At 41.1% G+C, this 26,443-nt stretch overlaps 1 protein-coding gene across 1 annotated transcript in view; it reads left to right on the top strand.

The window, feature by feature from the left end:
* THPO (thrombopoietin) overlaps positions 1–25,708 on the top strand; it is a gene marked incomplete at its 5' end in the record, with an annotated part of 220,585 nt that extends 194,877 nt beyond the window's left edge. Inside the window, 4 exons of the mRNA XM_086944439.1 lie at positions 3,018–3,142; positions 8,909–9,001; positions 19,693–19,857; positions 24,380–25,708. Coding sequence (XP_086800565.1) covers positions 3,018–3,142; positions 8,909–9,001; positions 19,693–19,857; positions 24,380–24,541 — 545 coding nt within the window. The remainder of the gene's footprint in view (positions 1–3,017; positions 3,143–8,908; positions 9,002–19,692; positions 19,858–24,379) is intronic.
* Between the last annotated feature and the right edge of the window lie 735 nt (positions 25,709–26,443).

The following is a 26,443-nucleotide window of genomic DNA, read 5'->3' as shown; positions in this document are numbered from 1 at the left end:
ATAAAGCTGGTACGCTTGCCCTAGTGCTTACAGAGCCTCACTGACACTCACCTCGCTCTTGTGATATCCGACCAGCAAATGCGAACACTCAGGCAGCCGTGTGGCCGGCTAGAGCTCCTACATCATAGTGAACCATGCACTCGGCATTGTGGGTATTGTAGTTTTTCAGTATTGATTAAATGGGAAATTTCACAGCCGTGAAATTTCGGAGAGTGAATTCAACCCAGTTTGAGTACTGTTAAACTTGAGTATTAAGTACGCCTCCTTTTTCAATAGGATTTGTTCAATGTTGGTATCTGTTTTAGGCTGGTTTATGCTGAATAATACGGTCCATGTAAACTCGTTCTCACCGTGTTGTTTATCTGCAAAGTGTTGGGCTAAGGGCGCAGTTAGAACTTTGTTCTTAATACGTGACCTGTGCTGTGTCATGCGTGTATTGACCTGTTGATTGGTCTTGCCTATGTAGATTTTAGAACAAGGGCAAATGATGGCGTAAACAACATTTTTTGTTCTGCAATTGGTAAAGCCTGTGTGGGACCATGTTGTGTTGCAATGTTGAAAAGTTTTGCCTTCAATGGTTGTATCGCAAGCAATGCAATTACCACATCTGTGGTGTCCTTCAATGGGTTTGAGACCCCATTGAGACAATAAGTCACTTTTGGATTTGGCTATTCTAATATCTGCACGAACTATTTGCTGGCCAATATTTTGATTTCTTTTAAAAGCAAATATTGGGCGTGGAATCGGTGTGTCTAGTTCTTCAAGCAAATGCCAATGTTTTAGCAATTGGTGCTAAAACATTGGCAACACAACATGGTCACACACAGGCTTTACCAATTGCAGAACAAAAAATGTTGTTTACGCCATCATTTGCCCTTGTTCTAAAATCTACATAGGCAAGACCAATCAACAGGTCAATACACGCATGACACAGCACAGGTCACGTATTAAGAACAAAGTTTTAACTGCGCCCTTAGCCCAACACTTTGCAGATAAACAACACGGTGAGAACGAGTTTACATGGACCGTATTATTCAGCATAAACCAGCCTAAAACAGGTACCAACATTGAACAAATCCTATTGAAAAAGGAGGCGTACTTAATACTCAAGTTTAACAGTACTCAAACTGGGTTGAATTCACTCTCCGAAATTTCATGGCTGTGAAATTTCCCATTTAATCAATACTGAAAAACTACAATACCCACAATGCCGAGTGCATGGTTCACTATGATGTAGGAGCTCTAGCCGGCCACACGGCTGCCTGAGTGTTCGCATTTGCTGGTCGGATATCACAAGAGCGAGGTGAGTGTCAGTGAGGCTCTGTAAGCACTAGGGCAAGCGTAACAGCTTTATGCTGATAACTAAGGAAATCTCTCCCTTTCATTTCAGCGTGATTCATACACACGCCGTTGTGAATACTGCGGAGGATTCCAAACTTGGCCCCCGCCATTGACTAAAACCTCAAACAGAGAACGATAAGGAGTAACGGCATGACGACCGGCGTTCTCCGCTCTACCTTCAAACAATAGGTATGTTTTTCAACACTCCCTCGCATAACTCTTTTTGTCCAGGGTGTCAAAATAGATTCTAACACTGAGCACAACGTTTGTGTCTCATAGGTATCATCGTAAATGCATTGACCATTGAAAGGAATTAGACAGAGCCTTACCGTCATATCTGACTAAGGTAAGAAAACCCTGTGCCTTTCCAGTCTGGAGTCAGTCACACTGTGCTGCCCCGGGTGGTTTAGTAAGCATATAAATTAATCTCTTGCAGAACCCATCTTCTGCCACATTGAACATCTGCAGCGCACAGACCTGCATGAGCAATTGGACCATCGAGACCATATCGCCTTTTCGCGAAGGTAATGAGTCCGGTAGTCCTTAGCGACCATAGGGGGTCAACAAGTCTCATTTTACTTTTTTCTAAAACAAACTTCCTTTATTCACATAGATCAACCACAATGACAGAGCCCTGAGGAGAATCTGCGATTCTTTACAGATTCGAAACGCGTCGGCAAGCGGCAACTATAAACTATCTGTCCCTGAAGAGATTATTCAGTTTCTCTAAATTGATTGCTAAGCAAAAATTCAATTCTTGTTGCCATTTCTTTCAGTCTGTGGTTTTTGTAGTGGTTTATACTCTTGTAAAGAATAATCAGCATTTTTGAAATAATCGCCAATTTTTGCTTTTTGATAAAGAAGTTTGTGTATAAATGTTTGTTTAACTGTATAGACGTTATTTGTATAGTAGTTGTAAATAGGTGTTACTGTGTCTTGTACATTGTTGTAAAGTGTTCTTCTCGCCTTTAAAATAGTTCAATTTTGAAAATAAGTTCAAAAAGGGCTAAATAAATTTACCCTTACAAACAAATGATTCATTTTTTGTCTGTGGTCTCAAAATGTTTAGAGACTAAATAATTGAGAGGGCCAGCAACTTCTCTTTTCTTGCATTTGACCTCACAGTACATGCCGCATTTGGAGAGCACGAGGAGGCATCTGAGTTCCGCGTCTCGAAATGAGGGATAGCATTGTAATACTGCGTGTTACAATAGTGAGAACTGCGTGTTACAATAGTGAGAACCTCAGTATATATTCAGTTGTTAATGGCACAAATTCCACCAGGGTTTTACCTGGTGATAATTATTAGGACAAAATCTTGAAGGTACCATAATGTTGCATCAGTTGTACTACAAACTTTAAAGTAAACATATGGTGCCTCGTACAACTCCTCCAAGAGTGAGGTCCTCAAGGTCTTCCAATTACCACTGCATCAACTCTGTGTGCCCTATCTTTAGCCCCAAGTATTGCACAAGGTTTTGATGCAATGTTACACAGACCCACATACATATTACGCATTTTGTTCTAGCTGTCTTTAAGGTTAACTCCCAGCTACTGTGCACCAGTCCATTTGCTTCTGGTGCTCAAATGTCCTAAGATCAAATTAATAAATAACCCCTGTGTTCACTTCCGTATTCCTGTTTGTGTTCATATTACCTTTTTCTGTTTTCTTCTAGGATTCCTCTTCATAGCAGTATTTCTCATGATCCCAAAACTGTCCATGTTGAGTTCTCTTCAGGTGCCCTGTGACAAGAAGATGATTAGCAAATATCTCAGCGATTCCAAAGATATGGTGAAAGAGGTAAGGGTGCTTGCTGCTGTCAGATTCAGTGATGGGAAGGAAGTGAATGAAGCAGAAGAAACAAAGGAAAGAGGGACGGAGTAATTAATAGAAGATGTAGTCCAACTCATATTACTGCACTGGGCTGGTATGCTTACTGGTGACAATATGTGAGGTTAAGGTTAGCCACAGTCCTTAAAGATTAAACATCTGTCATGATTTAATTGTTATATGATCTTGGCCATGTCATCTGAAAGCCATATGGACATCCCTCTGATTTGGATCCTATGGTGGCCGGGCAGGGTCATTTAATCTGATCCCACCATGAGGCCGAGGTTGGATGAAGTCTTTCCTGTGATGTCATCGTTTGATAAAATGTGTGTTTTTTATATATACACCCCTACGACTATTTAGTGACCAAAGATAGGCAAATATGGGCCACTTTTTGACAACCTTTCCATGAATTCATGTTAAAAGAATTTATGAAAAAGAATTGACCTATTAAGATCTCGCCAACATTTACTCTGAATTAGTGAAAACCTTCTGAAAAACAAGAGACAAATCTTGTTGCCATTACACATTGTAGTACTGTACAAACAGTAAAATGTTCATATTTCTGGAACTATGTCAAGCTGACTTTTCACCACAATTGATTTCCAGTATTCCTATTTGTTGTGTAGACATGGTGCGAGTCCCCAAATCAGCGTCTTGCTGAACCCTCTGACTTACCTTAAAAGCACTACTTTCCCCTTTTCAAACTTGGGAGTGTTAACACCAAGAACATTGTTTATTTCACATTGTATTTTGACTTTGTTTTTGTTGCTTGACAATTATACATGTTTGTAACTGTGTACCCTCTCCAGGAGTGCTGTGGTTGTCTCTTTCCTGCCACCCACACATAAGATGTTCACAGGCAGACAGCAACTGGAGCATAAGCATTGCAGAGAGGAGGAAGAGTGTGTGTGTCCTAGTTGGTACCTCCAAGGTAGACCAGCTTAAACTCTGTCACTCTATCACTTGGGACCTATGACTTGTTTTGACTTATAATGAAAAGGGTAAAAACATTTCCAAATATTTTGGCTAAATGCCTATACCGACCCTTGTGCCTTTGCACAGCTACCCATACCTTGATGGGCTTCCTCCACCTGCTGCTTGACCATACCACCCCATAAAAACGTAGTCAGTTCCAAGACAAACATTTTAGAACTTGTGGTTGGAGGCCAGGTCAGAAAGAACATTCCAAACACCCATTCCAAGCCTCAGTATCACTTTTTCACACTTCACCTTAAGAGATATGGCTTGCTCTAGTCACAGCAGACTTCCAGGGCTCATTACATGTTCCAAAGAAAGGTTATAAGATCAAATAGCAAGGAAAAGGTGTCCTCAGTGAAAAACAAAGAAAAAACTAAATGAACACTTTATAAGAGCAGTAATCAAAGATAAGGGGGTTATTAGAAAAACAGTCAAAGATAAGAGGATCTTTTGCTAACACCTGTGGTTTCTCTGTCAGTTGAAATGCATGCCTAACCCTTGTTTCATCCTTGCCTCTGCCTCTGATGGATTATGCATGCAGAATTCCTACACTTCACCCTGGGTGCCTGCTGAATTACCAATCATCGCATTGCATTTGGTGGACACCTCTCAGGTCTCTTCTGCTGCAGTTTAAGCTGGAGTCTCGCTATGTGCTTCCTTCATCTCTCTTCTTCAGTGAGTGTCCTTCTTCCACTTGATTTCGTGGGTACATTATGCTTCCTCTAATATTTCTTACTTTCTCATTGATTGCATGTCAGTTTAATCTGGGTTTGCATGTTTGGAGCTGTCCAATCATATCAAGTTCCCCTTTTAACCAGCAAGGCATAGTATATCCCATATAAACAGGAGAGGGGATCTCACTTTCCTATCATGGTGGGGATCAGTGACCTTAATCCGCGTTATTCAATACACAGCTCTCACGGTTATTGTAACCAAGTACCAGGAGTATCATTGTAAGTGTGTGCATTTTATCTACATAAATCTCACTGGTGGTCCATTCTGTTGACCCATTATAGTTTGCAGTTACTAGTGCCTCCTCCCAACCTACAACATTAGAAATGGGGCAACTCCTTTCTCATTATTATTTCACAATTAACCTGCTTTCAGCCTACTAAAAAATAATACTTTGTATGTGGTTCTATTATTTTTTTCTATTTTGGGCCCAATTCACACAAGCATTTCAACTGTAAACATATGGTGAAAATAGTTGATTTTCAGCTTGCAAAAATTCACAAGAGGATTTCTTGTAGGCATAAATGGTGTTAATACTATGGATATCTCTGACACTAATGCAGAGAAATCTGATGCTGTAAATCCCATGCAAGGGGTAAGAAGTGGGCATTGGAAGGTGTGGTTTGCCTTGCATGTTTGTTGGCTCTCAGAAAGTGAAATCTGATGCTATATCACCATGGAAATGGTCGTAAGGCCTTTCAGGTTGGAAATTGATCACCCCCAGATTTGTTTGGGGTGTTCTCCTCAGGGGGAAATGGTCAGCCCTTATGGCTGCCCTTCACACTGTGCAGAAATATGCCCAACGGTGGATTCCATACAGGAGGGATAGGCTGCCTTATAAAAGTAATGTGAAAAGTGCAATAGTACCTGGAAATTTGCATCCTGACTGGTCTTTCTTCCCTACTATTACACCATTTCACATGCAAGATTCTGCCTGTCACGTCCCAGTTTACTATGTGAATTGGGCCCAAAATATTTACAGGAAAGCTGTAAACATATATTTGTAGACTAATACATATTTCCTTTTCAGTTAGCCTTATTTTTTGTTTTATGTGAATCCACAAAAGGAATTATTGTTGTAGCACTCTCATTTGATCTTAAAGGGCATTTAGTTCGCTAGGTGTAGTTTAACACTACCCGCTTTTCCCTTTCAAAATGGCCTATCTTGACCCTCTCTTTCTCTCTCTCTCTCCCTCTCTCTCTGTCTTCGCTCTCCTTCTCCTCTTCAATCTCTCTTTCTTTCTCTTGCACCCATTTTACATGGTTTTGACCATTCAAAGGGATTTCTAGGCAAGAGTGACTGTATTGCACATAAGTTCACATACCCCAAGTTAGGGCTCAAGAGGATGGTCCTTCTGACTAAGGATCACTTCCCATGCAGACCTAAAGCTTGTCATGTGGGTCTTGCTCTTCCCCCCATTAGCCTGAATTAGGCTTGTCTGTGCATTATACTCTGGGGTCTGAACTGCCTTACCCATTCATTGGAGCTGTGATCTTCCCTATGATCTCAAGTTTGTCTCCTGTGCTTCCCCTGCCCATGTAGGACTGGATCAAACTTTTTAACTCTGGTGATTGCTTTTCATTTTCATTTTCTTTAATCTTTAATTGGTTGATAAAACAGCCACAAAATAATACAAACAACATGTGATCATTATAAGAAGCATCGCTAAAAATGTAGATAATAAATCGAAGTCAATAAAACAGAATAACCCAGCCCCGAAACACAGTACATCAATTAATCGGGTCTTGATCTTCTGGATGCCGAAGCGGCTCACAGAAATGATAAAACGGTAAAGGTAGCACATTCATCAGGAAGCATCTGAAACATAAAAGATGGCTGGCCTTATTTGGTTAAAATTCAAGGACTTCAACAGGGGAATTAATAACCACTTCCTTGGCTTGCTCAAAAAAGAGCAAAACACGACAAAGTGCAGCATGTTCTGCGGAGACTTATTGTCACAGCCGTAGGACAACCTTGCCTCAGGCCACGCCCAACCAAATGGGAATGCCAAAAGATGGCGAAGTTGGTTAAACCTAAACCTGCCCGATAAAAACCTATCTTGCTGCAAACGAACCGTGGCTAAATACTTGTCTAAATCCTGCACTGTTTTCAACAACATGAGACCCCGCACTAATGGCCCTGAAGCTTGTGCTGCTCTCACTCTACACAAGATCAATCCAAAAACAGCCTACACACCCCAGTTCGTGCATGGACAATGACGGTAGGATCCTCAAAAATATCCAACTACCTAAGGAAGCAGAAGCTGCACTGATGATTGGTTATCTAAGATGCACCTCACCGAACTGTTAGAAACCATGCATAAAAGCTTATGATGCCTCTACCTAAAAAGAGGCATTCAGCTTTCATTCACACTTGCAACATCCGTCCTGCTTGTTGCTGTAAGCAGTGAGCAAAGGAACTTATTGAGACAGTTGGCAATGCACTGTAGCATGAAGCGGCTCACCCGGTTAGGGCCTGAAGCAGAAGTCAGGGACCGACTATCAAGCTCATCTTGAGAGAATTTCGGTTAACTGACAGTATCTGGTCAGAAGCTAACTATAGGCATTGGACTGGGGAGAAACTAAACATGGGCATTGCTCTTAAGAGAATGCACCTTAGAAATCATTTTCTGACAAGACAGCTTGTCCAGTTCCCCCGGTCTGTGTCTTCCTCAGACTCTCATCAGATGCCACTCGATTATATCACTTCATAGAAAGCAGATCGCTTTTACCAATGTCTGCGTTGCCCTGTGCCATCACAGGCAGTGGCCTGTGACTTCTTCAGTTTATATACACTGAAGATCTTATAGCATATTCATTCCTCCTCATACTCCCTTACAATGCATATGTAAACCTACACCAGGTTACATGCATATATATTTATTTCCTGTTTCTTTTTGGTGTTTTGGTGTTTTGTTTTTTGTCACTCTTCCACTCTCTAACTTTATGTTTCTTTTTGCCTTTACTCTCATCTCTACTCCTCCCCTTGGCTATAATTCTGACTCTTTCACATTAGTCCTTCCTTTAGGCACAATAGCCTATTGCCAATTAGAGCTGTGCGACTTCACAGTAATCCTCTTGCCCCTCAGATAAATAACCAAAAGCATCTTGATAAAGGTTGTACCCATGATGCCATGACTTTCCCAGCAGAAGAATGGTTCTCAGTGCTATAGTACTGAAATCCCAAACCTTAATGGTGTATAGTTTAGAAGTGTTACCAGTTGACTGTTTCCTGTGATTAAACTGACATTGGATCACTATGACTCATAGAATGCATTTTCTACCTTGAATAAGAGTGCCCCACTGTTTCCATATAGTCTCTGGCTTTAATCAGTGTCTTTGGGATGCTAACCTAAGAACTGTTACAGAGTTGTCATATTAGTTTTCTGTCTGCCTCATTTTTAATGTTTACTGTTGTGAAAAGATAATTATTTTTCTAATTGAGAACCCCAGACTGGACATTTATGTATATTGGCCCTGTTTTAATATATATGTTAACAGCCTTTAAACCTTTTTCAAGAGAGTTTAAGATCTTCAGTTAGAGGTTGACAGTAACAGGGCATCTGCCAGAAAATGCTGAATGCTTCATCTACTCAACAATTGTTGGTTCTCCTTCAAGACTTAGATGTGAGAGAACCATGTGTTTGAAACAGTGGAGCCGCATTTTCCTCTGCTGTCAAACACCCTAAGGGTGGTTCAACTGCTTGTGTTACGCAGCCAGCTTAGCACCAGGTGCCCGGCCTATTCACAGCAGTATTTCATGGGCCAATTCTGCCCTGTTCTTCCTAACTTGGTCCAATACACTTAGAAGAATTAAGTATTAGTGTCAGGATCTTGTACTGAATTGTTTGAGTCTTTGTATGCTACAATTTGCAATGCACTTTATTGGAACCATCATTTTACCCCTTAATGTTCCTTCAATGTGGCATTTAACGTGCCTTCAGGGACATCATCGTCTAAGTTTCAATATCCCATACTCAGTTTCCCGCATGTCTTACTCTTATTTTTTCATTCTTTCTCTAGTTACCAAAAATGTGTCCACAAGCCCCATTACTGAACGACTCTGTTGTGATTCCCTTCGTTGAATTCAGATTGAGAGAGTGGAAAAAAAAGAACGTAAGCAATTGGTACTGTTCTATATCTGATATATCTACAATGTGTAACATTTAAACAATAAGGATGGTCACAGCTTTACCTTAAATTGACTTGCAGAAGTGCATGCTGTTTAGAAATGTATTTGCCCAGATGTTCATCAGCAATGTAGTAGTCCAAATAGGTATGTCTCTTACAGCTTCTCTTGAAATGTATTTCTGGCTATTGTTCCCCAAACACAGAATGCATCAATGACTTGATATCTCTTATTTATCTGAAATACTTACTGTGATCTGATCTTCAACATCAACGCTTCCTTGTGTGCTGTTATAACTACATACAGCAAGTTACACATTTGTTTCTGGTGCGTGTTATCTGCTGTTCAGTGTACTTTTTGTTGACTTTATGTTCATTTTGGAAAAGGCTCAGTACTGAGAGAATCTTGCAAGTTATAAGCACAATGTCAAACTTATACCTGACCTTCTGATATTAAGATCAATTGATAAAAGTAAAACCTTCAGTTCTTTGTCAAGTGAAGAGATCAAGTCAGGCCACATAATAACATACCATCAAACAAACAGACAAACAATATTCCTCCTAGCCATCCACTCAAGATTCCAACGTGAACCTCCTTAAAATGAGCCCCAAAGTCACTAACATCCTCTCCTTGCTGAAAGTCAGGATATAAGAATTTAAACTCCGCTCCTCCACTGCTGTGAAAAACTTTGCAATAGAAGTTTTAATGGTACCCAAACAATGCTTCCTTACCACAAGGTTTCTTTCCCAAGGCATTCAGAACCAAACAAAACCCCACTAATGAAAAAGTCAAATTCGTCCATGAAACCTTAACCACCTGCAAACTTAGTATGCCTTAGATAGGTCATCGAGAATAGACTCAACAAAAATGTTTAAAAAAACACTTTTGGCGACAACTACAGACTTCCAGTCATGCTTCAGAGTATGTGACAGAACAGAAGTAGCTTCCATCCTAGGTATAGTAAATGCGCTTCAAAACAGACTGTGACTCCTGCCTTGTGGCTATCCATTTTCGGACAGACCCAGGAACCCCATGCTACAGCGTCAGCTCGCTACTAAGAAGATGTAGTGGCTGGCTCACAATAAATCTTACACTTCAGGAATTAAAAAGTCAAACAACCAGATATATTTTATGATATACTCCAACAATATAGAAGCGCTCCATTTCCATCATCATACATGGGAGCAACTCTCTGCCACCACCCTGCGGATCTTGTCATGTAAATGCACCACGTGCAGCACAGAATATCACACTGCTATCATCAGCTAGTAGCAGTATCCTATGCCGGTTTTTCAACAGATATCCAATCTATAAAAATAGTTTTTGCAATGCCCCTCTCTTTTTAACTCGTGTACAGATTATATGTATATATGTTAGTTCGTTATATGTTTTTTCCTGGCCCTGAGGAAGGTGACATCATCACCGAAACGTACGTCGGCCGTACATCCACAATCTGGATAGAGATTGGTCAATGACACACAGACCAATGATTAACTGGCAGAACTGTTTAATCTAGGTTCTATCTGTAAACCATCAAGTACACCTTTGGGGTTTTTGTCTTATTGTGCTCAGTTTCTGTATCTATGTTGTTAAGTATGTTTTTAAACCACTGTAAAAGTATGACTGGTATGTAAGAATGGATGTATGTTTGGTAGGAATACACTAGACTGTTAGGGGTATTTTTCTTCTCTTTTCCTTATCCTGCACTTTATCTCATTATATAAATTGTATTATGAATGTTGTTAAATTTCTGTTAACGATGTTATATGACAAAATGAAATGTATATATGCACAAATATTTTCAAACTGACTTCTAAAAAAATAAATAAAAATATGTTTTGATAATACTTTAAAGTTCTGGCTTCCCTCTTTAGCATCCTTCTCTTGTGAACGTTACTAGGATTTATTCCTTGTAAAAGAAATATAGGTCCCTCTAGAGGTACCCCTTTTGCTTAGTTTACCTTTATCTCCCCCCTCTGGACCTCAAATTAACTGGGAGAACTCTTCCTCCTCGCCACTCCTGCCTTGTGGTCCTTCTTGAACCCCTGCCAATTTTTGATACCATCAACCACCAGAAATCATGTTGACTTGCATGGTATTAAAAACTTTCATAATTCAGTACATGTCCTTATTCCCCTCCTATCAGAAGCGGTGCATTGAGGTTTACACCCCAGAGAGTCTTTAATACACACAAGGCTTTTCCATTACATTGAACCTTCCCAACCAAAATGCAACTGAGGAATTAGCCTTCAAAGGACCTCACATTTGTTCTTTCGGCACATAAAAAGGCATGGCTCCAAAATACATGGGTGTAACCAAGGATGGCAATAAATGGGTGGATGGGTGTGATTGCCCTTTAATATAAGGAAACAGGATAAGAACACCTAGTTGAAAATGTCCTTCGTATTAAAGTGTAGTTGAGTAAAATGTGTAAGAACATTTTCTCCTTCAGAAATTACACTGAAGAATAATGTATTTGAGTACTTATTATATGAAAAACCTGCAATTGAGTGAATGGCCAGTTCTATTACTCCATGGTAAAATTGGCTCTTCAGTCTGCGCAAGAATATTTGTTTTCTAGCAAAATTGCTTATGAGGGAGTTTTGCAAGATGGTTTGCTCCATGACTAAATTGCATTTAAGTAAATTATGCAAGAATAAATACTCGCTGCATTTGAGTTCTTGGTACGATTGCAAACACAACAAATATTTCTGGAAAACCTACTGTTGGAGAAAGAAGCATCCTTTACCTATGTAGTTATCAGTTAAACCTCTGCTAACTTTAGGAAGGCGTGTTTAAAAAAGGGTCATTGTGAAAGCTGAGGCAACTAGCAAAGAATTCTCATAGTTCTCACACCTCTTCAAGTCAGGTGGATTCACCCACCTACCCTAAATTTTTAGGACAAGGGTAGACTCCATCCAATCATATGCAGGAGAATCATGGATCTCTGAAAGGATGTTGGAATCATACAAAGTAAAGAGGGGGAAATAACTACTCCACCTTGTGCAGTCAGCAACAACAATATATATAGTAACTCACTGTTCTTACCTGTAGATACAGCAAAAATTCTGCTAATTCAAACTGGGGTCTTGTTTCAAAACACATCCAATACAGTTACAAATGTAACAGATGACTACTGGATGCAGTTAGTCAACACCATAGATACAAGTTGCATAAAAAACAGAAGAAAATTGCTGACTGAACATCCCAACAGATGTTTTCTGGTCTGTAAAAAAAGAAGCTGCTGGACATGAATTTGTTAATTAATACATTTGAACAAGAGTACATATTTGACAACTATTCCTAGAGTGGAGGATTAAAATTGATACATTAACAATATTTTATTAATATGGAAAAGGTTAAAAGCTGATTATTTAGTAAACATGCATGATTTGAACAAAAGGCAAACAGGATAATGTTCACTCATGGCATACATTATGAAAGCATTGCATTCCTGCATATACAAATTAGGTGACAAATGTGCTGAGAAAAGCAACAAGCCACAATAATATGTAGTATGAAAGTTTTACAATTTTTCTTCGAATGCAAATCATACACTTTCACAGTTAATCAGAATAAAATAGATTGTTTACAAATCCAAGGTTTATGAAAGGCAATAAAGCATTTCCTGTGAAACTCTCAGTGTGAAGGGTAGGTAGGAAGATCATATCAAAACTAGATTTACAAGTTAATTCACTCATGTATGACAAGAAACAATATTAAGAACAGTGCAACAAGATAAACATTCGATCAAAAAGAATTTGCTAATACTTCAAACAGACAGCTTTCAATAATCTTTGAAAAGGTCAACCCACACTTGCATACCAGAAGAGAAACAAGGTCCAAAAATGGCAATACTATCTAGAAACTAAATACAATAAAAGTTCAAAGAGAATTGGGAATGTTGAAACTTGAAAGTGTTGCAATTACAGCAATTTCATAGTCAAAGAAGACTCAGTAAATCACCAATATACTGCAAAAAAAATAATTCAAGATCAAATATTTTGCAGCATTGAATACAGCATTTTATATTGCTTGAAAAATCCCTGTGGAAAAGCATTAATAGGAAAATAAAAAAAACAATGAGAACACAACATTGTGAATGAAGACTACAATACACCAAAACAATATGAGGTAGCAAGTTGTAAAAAACTTGAGGAGCAAATCATAATACTTATGAACTCAGATTTGATATAATAGGATAAAGAGAATTTCACAACAGAACAAAATGAAAAAAACTACTGAAAAGAGATGTATTTTAGAAAACTGGAGGGACACAATGAAAACACTGAACCTGGCACTTCATGTGATGAGATGAAAATCTGCCAGGTGAGACAAATTGGTGTTTTACATGTGTGCTTTAGATTGGTACATGGTGAAATTTGTAGAGTGACTAGAACTAAAAGGTACGTAATGTAAGACTGCAAAGATGCTGTTTTCCCACCAATGTTTACTTTCTCATAACAGTGAGTCAACTAACATAATGCCAGTCAAAAAGTTTAACAGCCAGTCTCCTGTGCCACGCCTCAACCTGTCAAACAGAAAGATATACACGTAGGCTGATGCCAAACAGTTGCAGATTCAAGGTTCATTCATAGCAACTCTGTCACATAAAACAGTGTGCCAATACATGTTCTGCAAGGAACTTCATCCAGTGCATGCTTACTCAGTTTTGCCACCGCCACTGACATGGGACTGATATCCCTCAAATATGACCTTCAAACTATGTCTGAAATTCTGAGTCAGTTCCTGTCATTGTTTCATGGCCTGGGAGGCATAAGAAAGAAAATGAAAATGCAACTTCCTTTTAACACAAACATTCACCCTGTTGCCTAGCGGCACTGTAGAGTGGTTTTTAACTTTCAATAAGCCATTGAGAAAGAACTGGAAATGATGTTTAAGCATGACATAATTGAGCGCAACACCCGTCCTACGCCCTGGGTCTCGCGTAGAGTGGTGGTGCCAAAAATAGGACAGTGGAGGTGCGGTGCGCATCTGTGTTGATATGTGCAAGGCCAACAAAGCAGCTGAAAGAGAAAGACATCCTGGCCCACACATAGTGGACATGATCATGCAGCTGAATGGAGCCAAAGTCTTTTTCTGTCTCGACTTGAAGAAAGGGTACCACCAACTTGAGTTGTAGGAGAACTGTAGGTATATTACAACTTTTTCTACTCATGTTGGTTTATTCTGATGCAAAAGGTTGAGTTTTGAAGTGTTGTCTGCTGCAGAAATATTACAGTTAAAGAATTCAACCTGTTACACGTGCTTTTAACAACATTGATGACATACTGGTATTTGAGACAATGCAAAAAGATCATGACAAGGCCCTAACACAAGTGTGGCAGGTACTTTCAAATGCAGGGCTCTCTCTGAATAAAGCAAAGTGTGAGTTTCACAAGACCAAATGTAAGTTCTTTGGGCACATATTCTCTGATGGGGAATGACTCCTGACCCAGATAAAGTGCTAGCCTTGTCAGACACATGGCCCCTACAAGATGTCACCATGCTGCAATCCTTCTTAGGCATGGCCAGGTATTTCTCAAGGTACATTTGTGACTTTGCTACTTTGAGTGCCCCATGGAGAGACTGCTGAATGTGATCAAAGTTTCAAAAGAATAAAAAATGTGATTGAGAATGCAACCGAGATGGCCTATTTTGATTCCACGTTATCACAGTTGATGCAAGCCAAGTGGGGCTGGGGGCAATCCTTGCTCAACATAATGCTCAGAGACACATTGTGGCCTAAGCAGTCAAAGCCTGACTAATACAGGACATGTCTATTCTCAGCTGGAGGAGAGGAGTCTGGCTGTGTTGTGTGTCTGCCAACATTTTCATGTGTTTCGCTACAGAAAAAACGATTCACTATCGTTACAGACCACCAAGCATTGCTCACTCTTTTTGGAAACCTGAAAGCCAAGATGCTCTCTTAGATTGAGAGGTGGGGTTTGCAACTGCAAGAATACGACTATGCAGTTGTATACCAACCAATTAAAGACCAGAACCCTGCAGATTACATTCCACAAGTACCGATACATCGTCACAGTTCGACATCCAAAACGGTGGATGAGGACATCAACTTCATTGTGAGGTCCAGCACACAAGCAGCCCTATCCGTTCAACAGATTATTGCTGCTACTAATGCTGACAACTACATGCTTACGCTCAAATACATTATATCAACTCAATCGTGGAAGAAGAGTACTCAACCTATGGCTGATGATGTTGAATTTCAAAAATTCAAAAATATACAGGATTAACTGTCCTTTACCAGAGAAGATGTTGTATTGAAAGGCTCAAGATTCGTTATACCTGAGAGCCTAAGACAGCAAGTAATCAAACTAGCCAATGAAGGACATTGTAGCATTGTAGCCACCAAAGGAACCCTAAGACACCGAGTGTGGCACCTAGATGAACGAGTTGAGAGGGAACTAAAAAAAAGGGCATCTTTACAATTGCCTTTCCCCCTGAATGGCGCAGCATCTAGTGACAATGTCTGACCTTCCTGCACATGCCTAGGAAAGAGTTGCAGTTTTTCTTGGGCCCTTAGAAAATGATCATCATGTCATGGGAGTCATCGATGAGTATTCACACTTTCCTTTAGTAGAGGAGTTATTATCAACAAACCATGACGATGTCTTCGAGTGGCGGAATGACAACTTTGCAGCGTAGGGTATCCCTGCCATTCTCAAGTCTGACAATGGTCCGCCGTTCAATAGCAAACAATTCTAAGAGCTTCTAGTCAGACTCGATGTCAAGTATTAGAAGAGTACACCTTTGTGGCCCCAAGCCAATGGTGCTTTGGGTATGCTCAAAGGGTAGTTCAACAAGCATCGATGGAGGGAATCGAGTTAAATTAGGCCCTGTGTCAAGACCTCTGTGCTTATTGTTCAACTCCTCACTCCACAACTGGTGAGAGTACTGACAGCCATTTGGGAGAGCTAAAGGAACCAAACTGCCACAGTGGACAGCCGACTGATCCATGAGTGCTGATAAGGTGTTTGTCACAGATATTTCTTGAAAGTGCAAAACGAAAACATATGTCTATCGGCATTGACAAGTTCAGAAAACATTCTTCAGTTGGTTCTTGCTCAAGCAGAAACGAAAGCAGAAAACAGAAAGTCCTTTTGCTGTCAATCCTCTCAGGGTTGTGATGTGCAATGGATATATGGTGATGGCGCATAGTCCCGGAAAGTCCATCACACGGGACTCATCACACTTTAAGTATCTACCTCAACATTTGACAGCTCCTGCAATTCTGAATGAGGCAACTCCGTCTGCTAGTCCATATGAGAAGCTGGCCTGATATATGATGTACACCTATGTAAGTGGACACCTTGCACCAGTCCAGACAACCCTTATGGTGATTTAAGAGGTCATCGACAACCTTAGAAAGCTCTCTAAGTGGTAGCTGTGGAGAGCAGCCTTCAGGCTTTATCCAGGAGTGTAAAACAGCTTGTTTTACAGAATACAATCTTATTTATAGATTAAGTGAAACAAGTATTTACAAAAATATATATTTATTGCACAATACTCTCTAGACTGCTCAAGTATCTCCAACATGGAGATAAACATAATGCAAACAATACTTTTGCTAGAAATGCAGTAATTAGCAAGCTATACACAGTGGACCCCAGGGGGGGGACAAACCATATATTGAGAAAGTGGTATAAGAACCATGACTCGAGTCAGGACGATGTTAAAGAGGACATCGAATCACTGGGGACCCATAGATCCACCCAAGATAAGTAGATAGGGACCCCACAGAGAGAATGTGCAGTGTGAGTACACAACTGCATGTTCTGTACAACTCTATGTGCAAGTCGCGGTTGGATTATTAAAGATTAGAGCCCCTTCCCAACAGACCCTGAAGAAACCCCTTGGGAGTAAGAAGGTTAGAGAGCCACCCCACCCATGGTTACCCTAGTACCCACGTTACTTACACCAGGGACGCCGGGTGCATAGGGGTGAAGTGGTGTCGGAAACTGCCTTCGAACACAATGGAGGACTTCAAGTAAGTGCCGCTGCTGGAAGGGGAGAAAGTGTCCGTGGGAATTCAAATGTGTATTCTTGAAGAGGAGTACCTGAAAGCAGAGGGGACAGAATCTATGTCACTTGAGAGTGACCAGGAGCCCTGGAGGACGAATGCCGTCCTATGTCAGGTGCTTCAGGAAAGATGACGATGATCATGACTCTGCAGCTGCGAGGACCAGGAGATGCAGAGGATGACCAGGACCCAGATACGAACTGTCCCATGAAGGATGTCGAGTGCTGAGGGGTCGGTGTCCAGCGGGAGCACCAACAAGCCCTGGCAAAGGCAACCCATGCAGGAAGTCAAGAAGGTGAAAACTTGGGACCGGCACACACAGGAGAGTCAGGGCAGTCCCCAAGGAAGTGGGGGAGCCCACAGGAAACAAAAGTGACCCTCTGATGGACCCACAGGCCCCAGGCACTGGTGTCGCAGAGAAGACCTTGAGCAGCTCACCAAAAGGACCAGGCCTTGGTGCCCACAAGGCGGTGTGGCTGAAGATCTTGGTGGAAGAAGTTGCCAAGAGGTTGGGCTACTTAGATTCCAATGCACTTGTCATAAAGCTGCCAACAAGCATTTGCACTTGCAAAAGTATGTGGTGCACATGGGTTCCGTTACTGCCGCCCCCACGAGGGAGTCTAACCTCAAACTCGGTGAGAGGACAGCTCAGGCTTCGAGGGACATAGAAAACCACCACCTGTGTTGTTGAACCCTTTGGAGTCCGCAGGAGCTTGGGATCCGCAGATCGGTCGGCAGTATTGAGGTGCCTGCGAATGCAGGAAATTGACTCATTCACCTCAAGGGAGATTCCTTCAAGTATCTTGGATGCTCCACAGCTCCTGCACGTATCCTGTATGGTGCAAAGGCACAGATGATGGAGCATACTGAAAGGAAGACGAAGTCAGGCCTAAACGAAGCCCAAAGTGCCCAGACGGTAAAAGTGCATTGGTTTCAGTTCTGAATCTTATCCCACAACGAATCTAGGGACCTACACCCAGGTAAGCTCTTAAGTACCCTCGGGAAAGGATTGGGAAGATTATAGGGACTTTCCCAGGGGAGGGTCTGGACAGGGGGGAAGTTAATCCCATGTCCTTTGTCCAGTTTCGTGGCAGAGCGGGAGCCAACGGCTCCCAGTACTGGTTTGAACTGGACTATGCACAGGGACACAAATGTGCCCCTCATGCAGACTTTCAGGTGCTGACGAGCACACCCACCCGGTCCCAATACACTAAATCCTGTCTGGGAGGTGGTCACACCTCCCTGTGACAGGATGCCTATTGTTCCACCTTCCTCTGTTCGAGCTTGGCTCAGCAGCAGGAGGGCAGAAATGTGTCTCTGGTTGGAAGCATTCATTTTGTTCTGTCCGGGACTAGAAGATTGGCACCGGTAACACTGAGAACCTAACGGAGGGCTCTGCCAGTGCTTGGAGTCATACCTCCCACACCGTAACTAAACATGATGGGGTTTGTTGCAGCCAGTTTTCGAGATGGTAGTCTTTTTTGTCTGTGGGTTACATTGCCTTCCCATGGGCCGATGGTCTATCTCTCTGGAGGAATGTGTGGGGGTGGGCAAGGAGGAGGGTAGAGAAGGGTCACTGTCCCATTAAATGGACTGGACAAAGAACATTTTCTTTCTTTCTTTCTTTCTTCCTCCCTCTTTCTTTCTTTCTTTCTTTCTTTCTTTCTTTCTTTCTTTCTTTCTTTCTTTCTTTCTTTCTTTCTTTCTTTCTTTCTTTCTTTCTTTCTTATATAACATGCTTAGTTATAGGGGTTTCAGCCACACTTCATCCATTTGTCTGCGGTTGTGTCCTTCATATTTGTCAAGGGTAATGTACAAACCCACTATGGCCATTGGGTGCCTGTAGTATGAGTTACAGCAAACTGCCCTTTCAGAAGGAGCAGATCCACACACAAAGTAGTTCCCATCATTGCCAGGGAGTACTATGGTGATGCGTGTTTTTTGAGTCCCAAAAGTTTCTATTTTATATTAATGAGACCACAGCAGCTTCCCAAACAATAACATTTTGCAAAAACCATGACAAAGCCAAACAAAATTTGCCAAAAGGCTGGCGGGCAACACCAGATCTATTTGTTTTGCCAATTCTTGTTCTATTTGGTTACACTGCATCCCAAGGAAGGAAGGCCTATGCCCTTGGAGGTTGAGGGAAAAGGGGTTCCACAGGATGGTGACCTAGGACAGAGCAAGATCCCAGATGAAGGGACAGCTATGTAGAGCAAAGAACAGACCACAGCACCATGGGAAAATACATCACCAGATCACAGGACAGCGTAAAGACCAACAGAAATCAGAGATGGTGCAGGCCAAGACCAGATGGTGGTGCACACCTTGTGGGTGCTGGTCGCCTACGTTAGTGCAGGGCTCTGTCCAAAGTCGTAAACAGCAGCCTGCAGGTCACCAGGTTGCAGGAGAGGGCAGTGATAACCAGACACCCACCCATCCCTAAGTGCTGAGTGTGGGAGGAGGTCCACAGAAAGACTTGAAGTAGTAATTATTTGTTCAAATTGGTGTACAGTGCTTTGTTTTCCTCTTAAAGCAAACCAATGTGTTTGTCCATATGTGTTAGGGTGATGAAACTGTTGGGACACACTTTACATTTCTGATCAGTCTGCTTGTCTCTGTCTCTTTTAGAAGACAATACAAGGGACAGAGATTCTCTGCCCTCTCAGGATGCTCTCAAATGCATTAACTATGGCCAAGGGCCTGGCCATGCCAAACTGCACCGAGAACCTGCCGCAAAAGCTCTCAAAGGTCCTTGGTGAACTTGACAGCATTGTGAAACATCTCATCACACAGGTGAGAATGTCTCCACTTCACATGAGGCCTGGGGGTTTCTAGCATCTAATGTTTGTTTGTTTGGTATATTTATTTGGCCATGGATAGGTTATTTTACAATGCTAGAGATGTGACACATTGATGGATACTTCTTTTTGAAAAGCAAGGGCACATAACATGAATGTTTGTTAGAAGTGAATAGAGAAAACACCTGAGACCTGGACCATGTACTGCTCTGTCAGTGACTTGGTAGAAATGAAAGAGATTGATAAGTGAGTTGAGCAGTTGGTGACTTCCCACACCAAGTAGATACAGTGTGGTTTCTACAGTCACCTACTGCCCTCAAGCAACCCATTTGTTGTGTCAGAACATTAAGGAGTGCCTTTTGCAACAAAACAGTAAACGTTATAAAGGGGATAAGAATATTTTTATGAAGGGTGATGGAAATCATAACTCAAGACCCCCTTCAACAAAATGATTGTTAGCTGTTCTCAAAACAAGTGGTATTCCTTTTGGGGATTGATGGTGATGGATATGCGTGAAGAGCGGGTGAAAAGTTTCCTTTTGACATAGGCTCATTTTTGAAGAAGGTAAGATAAGTTAGTTGTTAATGCATATACAGCAGAAATCTGCAATGTGGGAAGGTCACAAACTCACATCCGGGTTACTCTATTAAGCTTTTTTCATTCTCTTATTAGGAAAAACTGTGCCATTGAGCAAGGAAAATGGCCACCTTCTCCACAATTGAATAGTAAAAGACATCCATAATTTGGGTGCTCTTAACCACTTGATGTGATGATCCCCTGGGCACTGGCGCCACTGCAACGACTGCACCAATTTAAGGCCCTAATGACACCTTTCATTGGTATATAGAGCAAATTCAACTTACAGAGAGCTCCATGTATGGATAGACATATTTCATATTGCTTTGTCATAAGGTGATGTGTTATGGCATTCTCTCTCTCTTGATTAATTGCAGAATCTAAACTCAGCTCAGATATCCAAAGGAACCCATTCCCCATGTAGGCCATGGTGTCAGAGGCTTAGCATCCTGTAGTAACCACAGAGGCAGTGGTAAATGATTAAACGCCTTTATTCATGAGAGTACATCTTCACAAGTGTACAGCTACCTCCAGCTTCTCCAACTCACTGTCTTCACAGAATCTCTCAGTGATGTCATTCTATGGCATCACTGAGTTCTACAATGAAAGAATTAAATCTCCACAAATCCCCCCCACCCCTTACAAGGAATTACAATAAATCATTAATAGCTATACACATTAAAATTCGTAACAGGAAATAGAACATTAAAATATTATAAAAAATAATAACAAATAATCAAATGAGCATTTTATGAATATATGCCTACGCATCCTGTGCTAAAGGACTAAAGAATTTCTTTCAAAAGCGTCCAACTAGATTCTACATTTTGGGGTCCCTTAAACTCTAAAAGCATCCATTGATAGGTAAGGGTTCACCCTAAAACCAAAATAAGTGCATAAGATTTCATCAATGATGAATTAAGTTTACAATAAAATTCGTTTACGTTGGTATTACTTTAGGTCAGGTTACTCTAATAGTCTTCCTAGAGTTCAGTTGTCCAGTGGATCTGGGAGAGAGTCTAAATATAAAATGAGGTCTTAACAATGTCCTCACAGGCCCTAACTCTGCTAGAGACCAACAGAAACAAAATGAATATAAGCATTTATCACCAAAATTAATCACAGATCTTATTGTTATGAATTTAAACTAATATGGACACATAATTAATTTTCTTGAGGAATTGTAATTCACACACTTACCTTTTGCTATAGAAACAATATTTAAATAATCTTGTGACTTTCTTCCATGATAGCGCCCTTAAAGTCATGTTTTTCAACTTGACCTGCCTCAGAGAAGCATCTACCAAATTGGTTATGGAGAAAACCTTATGATCCAAAAAACCTAAATGCTTTTATGATGTCTTTTTGTTCAAACATGTGAAATTTGGCTTGTCATAAAAGTTACCGGTTTAAGTACTTAATGCGGAAGCTTTAGCGCAGTTGAGAAAATGTCATGTTCTTTCATGGAGACAATACCTTTCCTTAATAGAAGTGAAAGAACATGGTAGGGCATTGTGTTAGGTCCTAAAGACTTTGGAGCGAGCTTACAATGAAGAAAGAGATACATAATTTGAGAAAACATTTAGTGACATATCTTGGCCACATAATTTCTACAAAAGGGATCACAACAAAGTAGGATATAGTTCAGGAATTAAGGAAACTGTCAGAATCAGAGAAGTAAGTTCAGTTGAAGACGTAACCGCCACTTGCAGAGTCCTACTCTAGGTTTGTGGATAATCTTTCACAGGACAGGTAGCAATTGGTACGAAAGGTACACAAATGGATCTTGAATTGGAAGGGGAGTATAAGGAACTGTTACTAAGATGTTTCTATGTGAAAAGACAGACGGTTGTGTCTATAAATGCAAGTGCAAACAGATTGGGAGTAATATTGGTGCTGATATTGACAATGGGAGAGTGTCATCATTTTTGCTCAGTTTGCTTAGTGGTGTGCTTTGAAAAATAACAGATTGAAAACCAAGGGACATTAGTCTGCTGTGGGCTAACATTTCAGTTTTTGTTTAAGGATATGCAGTGTTTGTAAGCATGGACAACACGGCTTTAGTTCATGATTTTCCTGTAGGAGTGCAGACATGGCAGACATTGCACCTCAGGTGGTGGAAACATTGTTTGAAGTCCATTTACAAGGTTGTGTAAGGGGGAAATTGTCCAGTGAGATTGCTGTTCCAGGGAATGGAGAGCAATCGGGGTGTAAGCACCATTGTTATGGGGTCAGTATTAGGATACAAGAAACGAGGAGTAGCAGAAGGCTTGTGCTGGGAATAAGAGCTTGAATGGTGTTTTGTGCAATGGCAAGTGTTCTTGTCAAGGCATTTGCTAACAGCTCTATGAAGAAAATGGTTTATTACAAGATTTGTAAGCTAACTCATAAGACACTATTAGGAAAAGGAATTACAAATGCCATAGTGTGTTAAACTTATTTGAGGCCAAAGATTAGTTTTACAATAACGTATGTTTATTTAATATATCCCTTTACTGACTTATAAAGAGTGAACGAATCAAAACATCTAGGAGATTATGTACACTGCTTATTGAAGTTTACCACACAGGACTTTCCTTGCCTTTTGCGGCATAGATCCCACTAATGCACTCTCAGGTACTCCATTAAGAGGCTTCTGTCTAATAATTGATTTAACAGAGTGAGGGAAAGGTTCAGATCCTTTATTTTCAGGTTCCTGCCCTCTGGAGCTCCCTAGCAGTAAACAGGCCTTTGAAGTCCATCTCATCTCTTTAAAAATTAGGGAAACCTTGTTAATTACATCACAAACTAAGTGACTACTACTGTGTCAGTGTGGATGTATGCAAACATATAGTTGTGTGTGTGTGCATGCGTGTGTGCGTGCGTGGGGGGGGGGGGTTGCGTGTGTGCCTGTATGTGTGTGTGTGTGTGTGTGGGTGCGCGTGCAGACCAAGCTTGCATATCTCTTCAGAGTCTCCCTCTCAGCAGGCACTGCAACTGCAGGGGGATCTTCGAAGAACCATTCTAGTATGTTTATACTATGACCTTGTGCTAGAGTATAACCAGAGATATGCTAAAAGGACACACACCGCTGAACACAAGACACTAGAGGAGTGGAAAGAGGCCACTTCCAACAACTCAAATGCTCTCAATTATCCCAAGACCTACTTTACCCTTGTTGCGTCTCATTTTGTACAAGACAATGCAGCCTGCACTAGGCCCTGGCAGGATAAACTCAAAGTATTCCAAATACAGGTTGGCTAGTACAGATTCTATTGATGAAATGCACAGATGGATAATCCATTCATTTTCTTCCCCTTCCCCTAGTGTTCAACCCTGATCTTTTGAGGCATGCACACTATTGATGGATTTACCATTGCCTAGGTCTCCCATAGCATTAATAATTGTGATAATCTCTCTCTTTCTCTCTCTCTCTCTCTCTCTCTCTCTCTCTCTCTCTCTCTCACACACAAACTCACACACACATACAGACAGGTATCCCTACACAAACACACACACATCGGCTGTGATATAGTGTGATATACATGTAAGCACATTGAGCACACACACATATGTTTTCAGATGACCAAGGTATACTTATTTCATTAAAAAGATATATTTGCCTCTTTTCTGTTTTCATTATATTTTATATTTTATTTTATTTTTGACAGAGAGATCCATGGCCTCCCCTTTGGCTCTTACCCGTCACTGTGGCCCTTTGCTGCTTGGGTGTTATATATGGAATTAAAAGCAATTGACCCAAGAAACTAATGCAAATTGTGTGCATGAAAATATGCCTTAAAAAGAGTGATGAGACTTGCCTTGGTGTGCTTATCAAAGTGTGTTCAGGAATCAATGAGTCGTACAGTAGCATCTATGGCAAAACTGTAGTGGTCAAAGAGTTACCTTCAACAAACAAATGCTTTCTTCTCACTTGGGTTCTCTTTTCTCCTTTGCTTTAGGAAGCAGGCACACAGCCCCCTTCCCTTTCTGAGGGGTGTTTAGGAAAGAACACAACCAAGATTTTGGACATTTTCGAGCGATACCGGAATCTCATGCAAGGGAAGATATTTTTGTTCTTTAAAGCCATTGCAGCCACCGGCTGCAAAAAGAACGCCAGTTGACAGCAGAAAGTGACTGCAGTATGACTGGCAACAGCATCTCTTACCTCCAGGGAGCTCAACTGAACTATCCTTCATCAGTTTTTGGAAAGCAACATGGAGTCTGCCACTAGCAATACTGTAGCCTACATCACCTTTCCCTCTTGATCCTTTCTCATCATTCGCAAGGGTCTGCCAACAACGCATGGACACAAGGATCTGCAACACTCAGGTCATCTTCTCTGTGCAAAGACTCTTGTGGAGGCAATGGAGAAACAATGATGACAACGCTTAGCTATTATGGATTGAATGACAGATAAGAGGTCTGAATTCCTCCTGTGGTCATACTGATGGACTGAAGGCCTGATTATCTCCTGGGATTGTCATGATAGATGGGAGGTCTGAGTTCCTCATGGGATGACCAAGGTACCTGTGATTGATCAGGCACTTCTCATTCCAGCTGAAGCACTTTTAGGGTTTTTCATAACAGTTCTGGGCTGCCCTTCTCGACCCAGCTGATGCCTAGGCTTTCTTTTCAGGATGGTTGGGATATCGAAGCTGAATTGCTCTTTGTACCAACGCTGAATGTTATGCATGGGCTTTCGCGTTTCTTCAACAAGGTGTTCAGGCATGTTTAGTCTTCCTTCCACCCTTTTCAGCCAAAGCTAAAGACACTGCTGGGCTTCTTTTCCAACATGTGACCATGCTCATGCCATCCCTCCCAACACTATTAAGATGTATGTGACATTTCAGGTCTGAAGGAGGAACATGCCCAAACTCTCCACTGAAAGACATTGGGTGGAATGGAAGCCTAAGATGAACAAAAATGAAGATGCTAAATTAATTACCGTTCTAGGTTTAAAATCAGGATTTTCTCTCCCAAGGAGGGCCCATCAAAGATATATGCACTGTATCACTGAACTAATGTACATCCATTGTTTGCGAATTTGTTGAACTGTTGACTACTTTAAATCCCTTGCTGTCTCAGTTGGTCTTTTGTGTGATCTCCTTCTCCCTCCAGAAGCCCAAGGTATAGCCTGACATCACCCTACAAAGCATAGCATGCAATTTCATGCAGATTGTTTGCATATTGCTCACTGACCCCCTTTAGGCTCATCAATGCTGTGCTGGAACAAAACAGAAATGGAAGGTACAACGAGGAATTGGAGAGATAGGAGTTACAGAAGAAGGGGATAGAAAAAAAGAACTCAATATATAATGTACTTTGTATTTAAAGCTCTTTTCACTTCTTTAAAGCATTGCACAAGAAAAAGGGCATGGAGAGAAGATGACAGAAGAGACGAAGAATAGCACAAGGGAATAGAGGGAAGGGAACATGATTTTAATTTATGTTGGTTGCATCTGTAGCAAATATGCTGACTACAAAGCGCTTATGTGGCACCATTGTCACCTTACACTGACGTTTAGTGTGACATACGTCAAACTTTCTTCACACATGAATAAAAGGTATTATTTTATGACTCTATCGGACTAATTTTTCCAAACCAGAAAGGATAACCTGCCTTGCAATGATTCAGAGCTGTGATTTTGAGGATTTACAAGGTTATCTAAGTAAGGCTGGTGCTCAAACAATGTATTGATCCCAGCGCTTAATGTGTTCCATTTCTGGTGCTCTGCACCGCACTTATTTCTAAACACCAATGCTTATTAATGTCTGTCCACCGCATGGTGATGCTGCCTGTGGATTTTTTAATGGAGTAAATCCATAAAGCGTGTTACAATTCAACATAGTTTTATAAAACAAGGAGACCAGCAAGTTCATTCCACTATTAAACCATAAGTTGACCCAGAATAGACCAAAATGTCCCACTTATAAGAGTTGAGTGGGATGTTAGAATGTAGAGCTAACATGGGCATTCAGGCTGTGCTAGTTTGGGCAGTTTGTGGTGTGTACCTGAATGTTAC

Source organism: Lissotriton vulgaris, chromosome 11, assembly GCF_964263255.1.
Source record: "Lissotriton vulgaris chromosome 11, aLisVul1.2, whole genome shotgun sequence".
NCBI classification, from domain to species: Eukaryota; Metazoa; Chordata; class Amphibia; order Caudata; family Salamandridae; genus Lissotriton; species Lissotriton vulgaris.
Note: the sequence above shows the minus strand (reverse complement) of the source record. Positions and strands in the feature narration are given on the sequence as shown.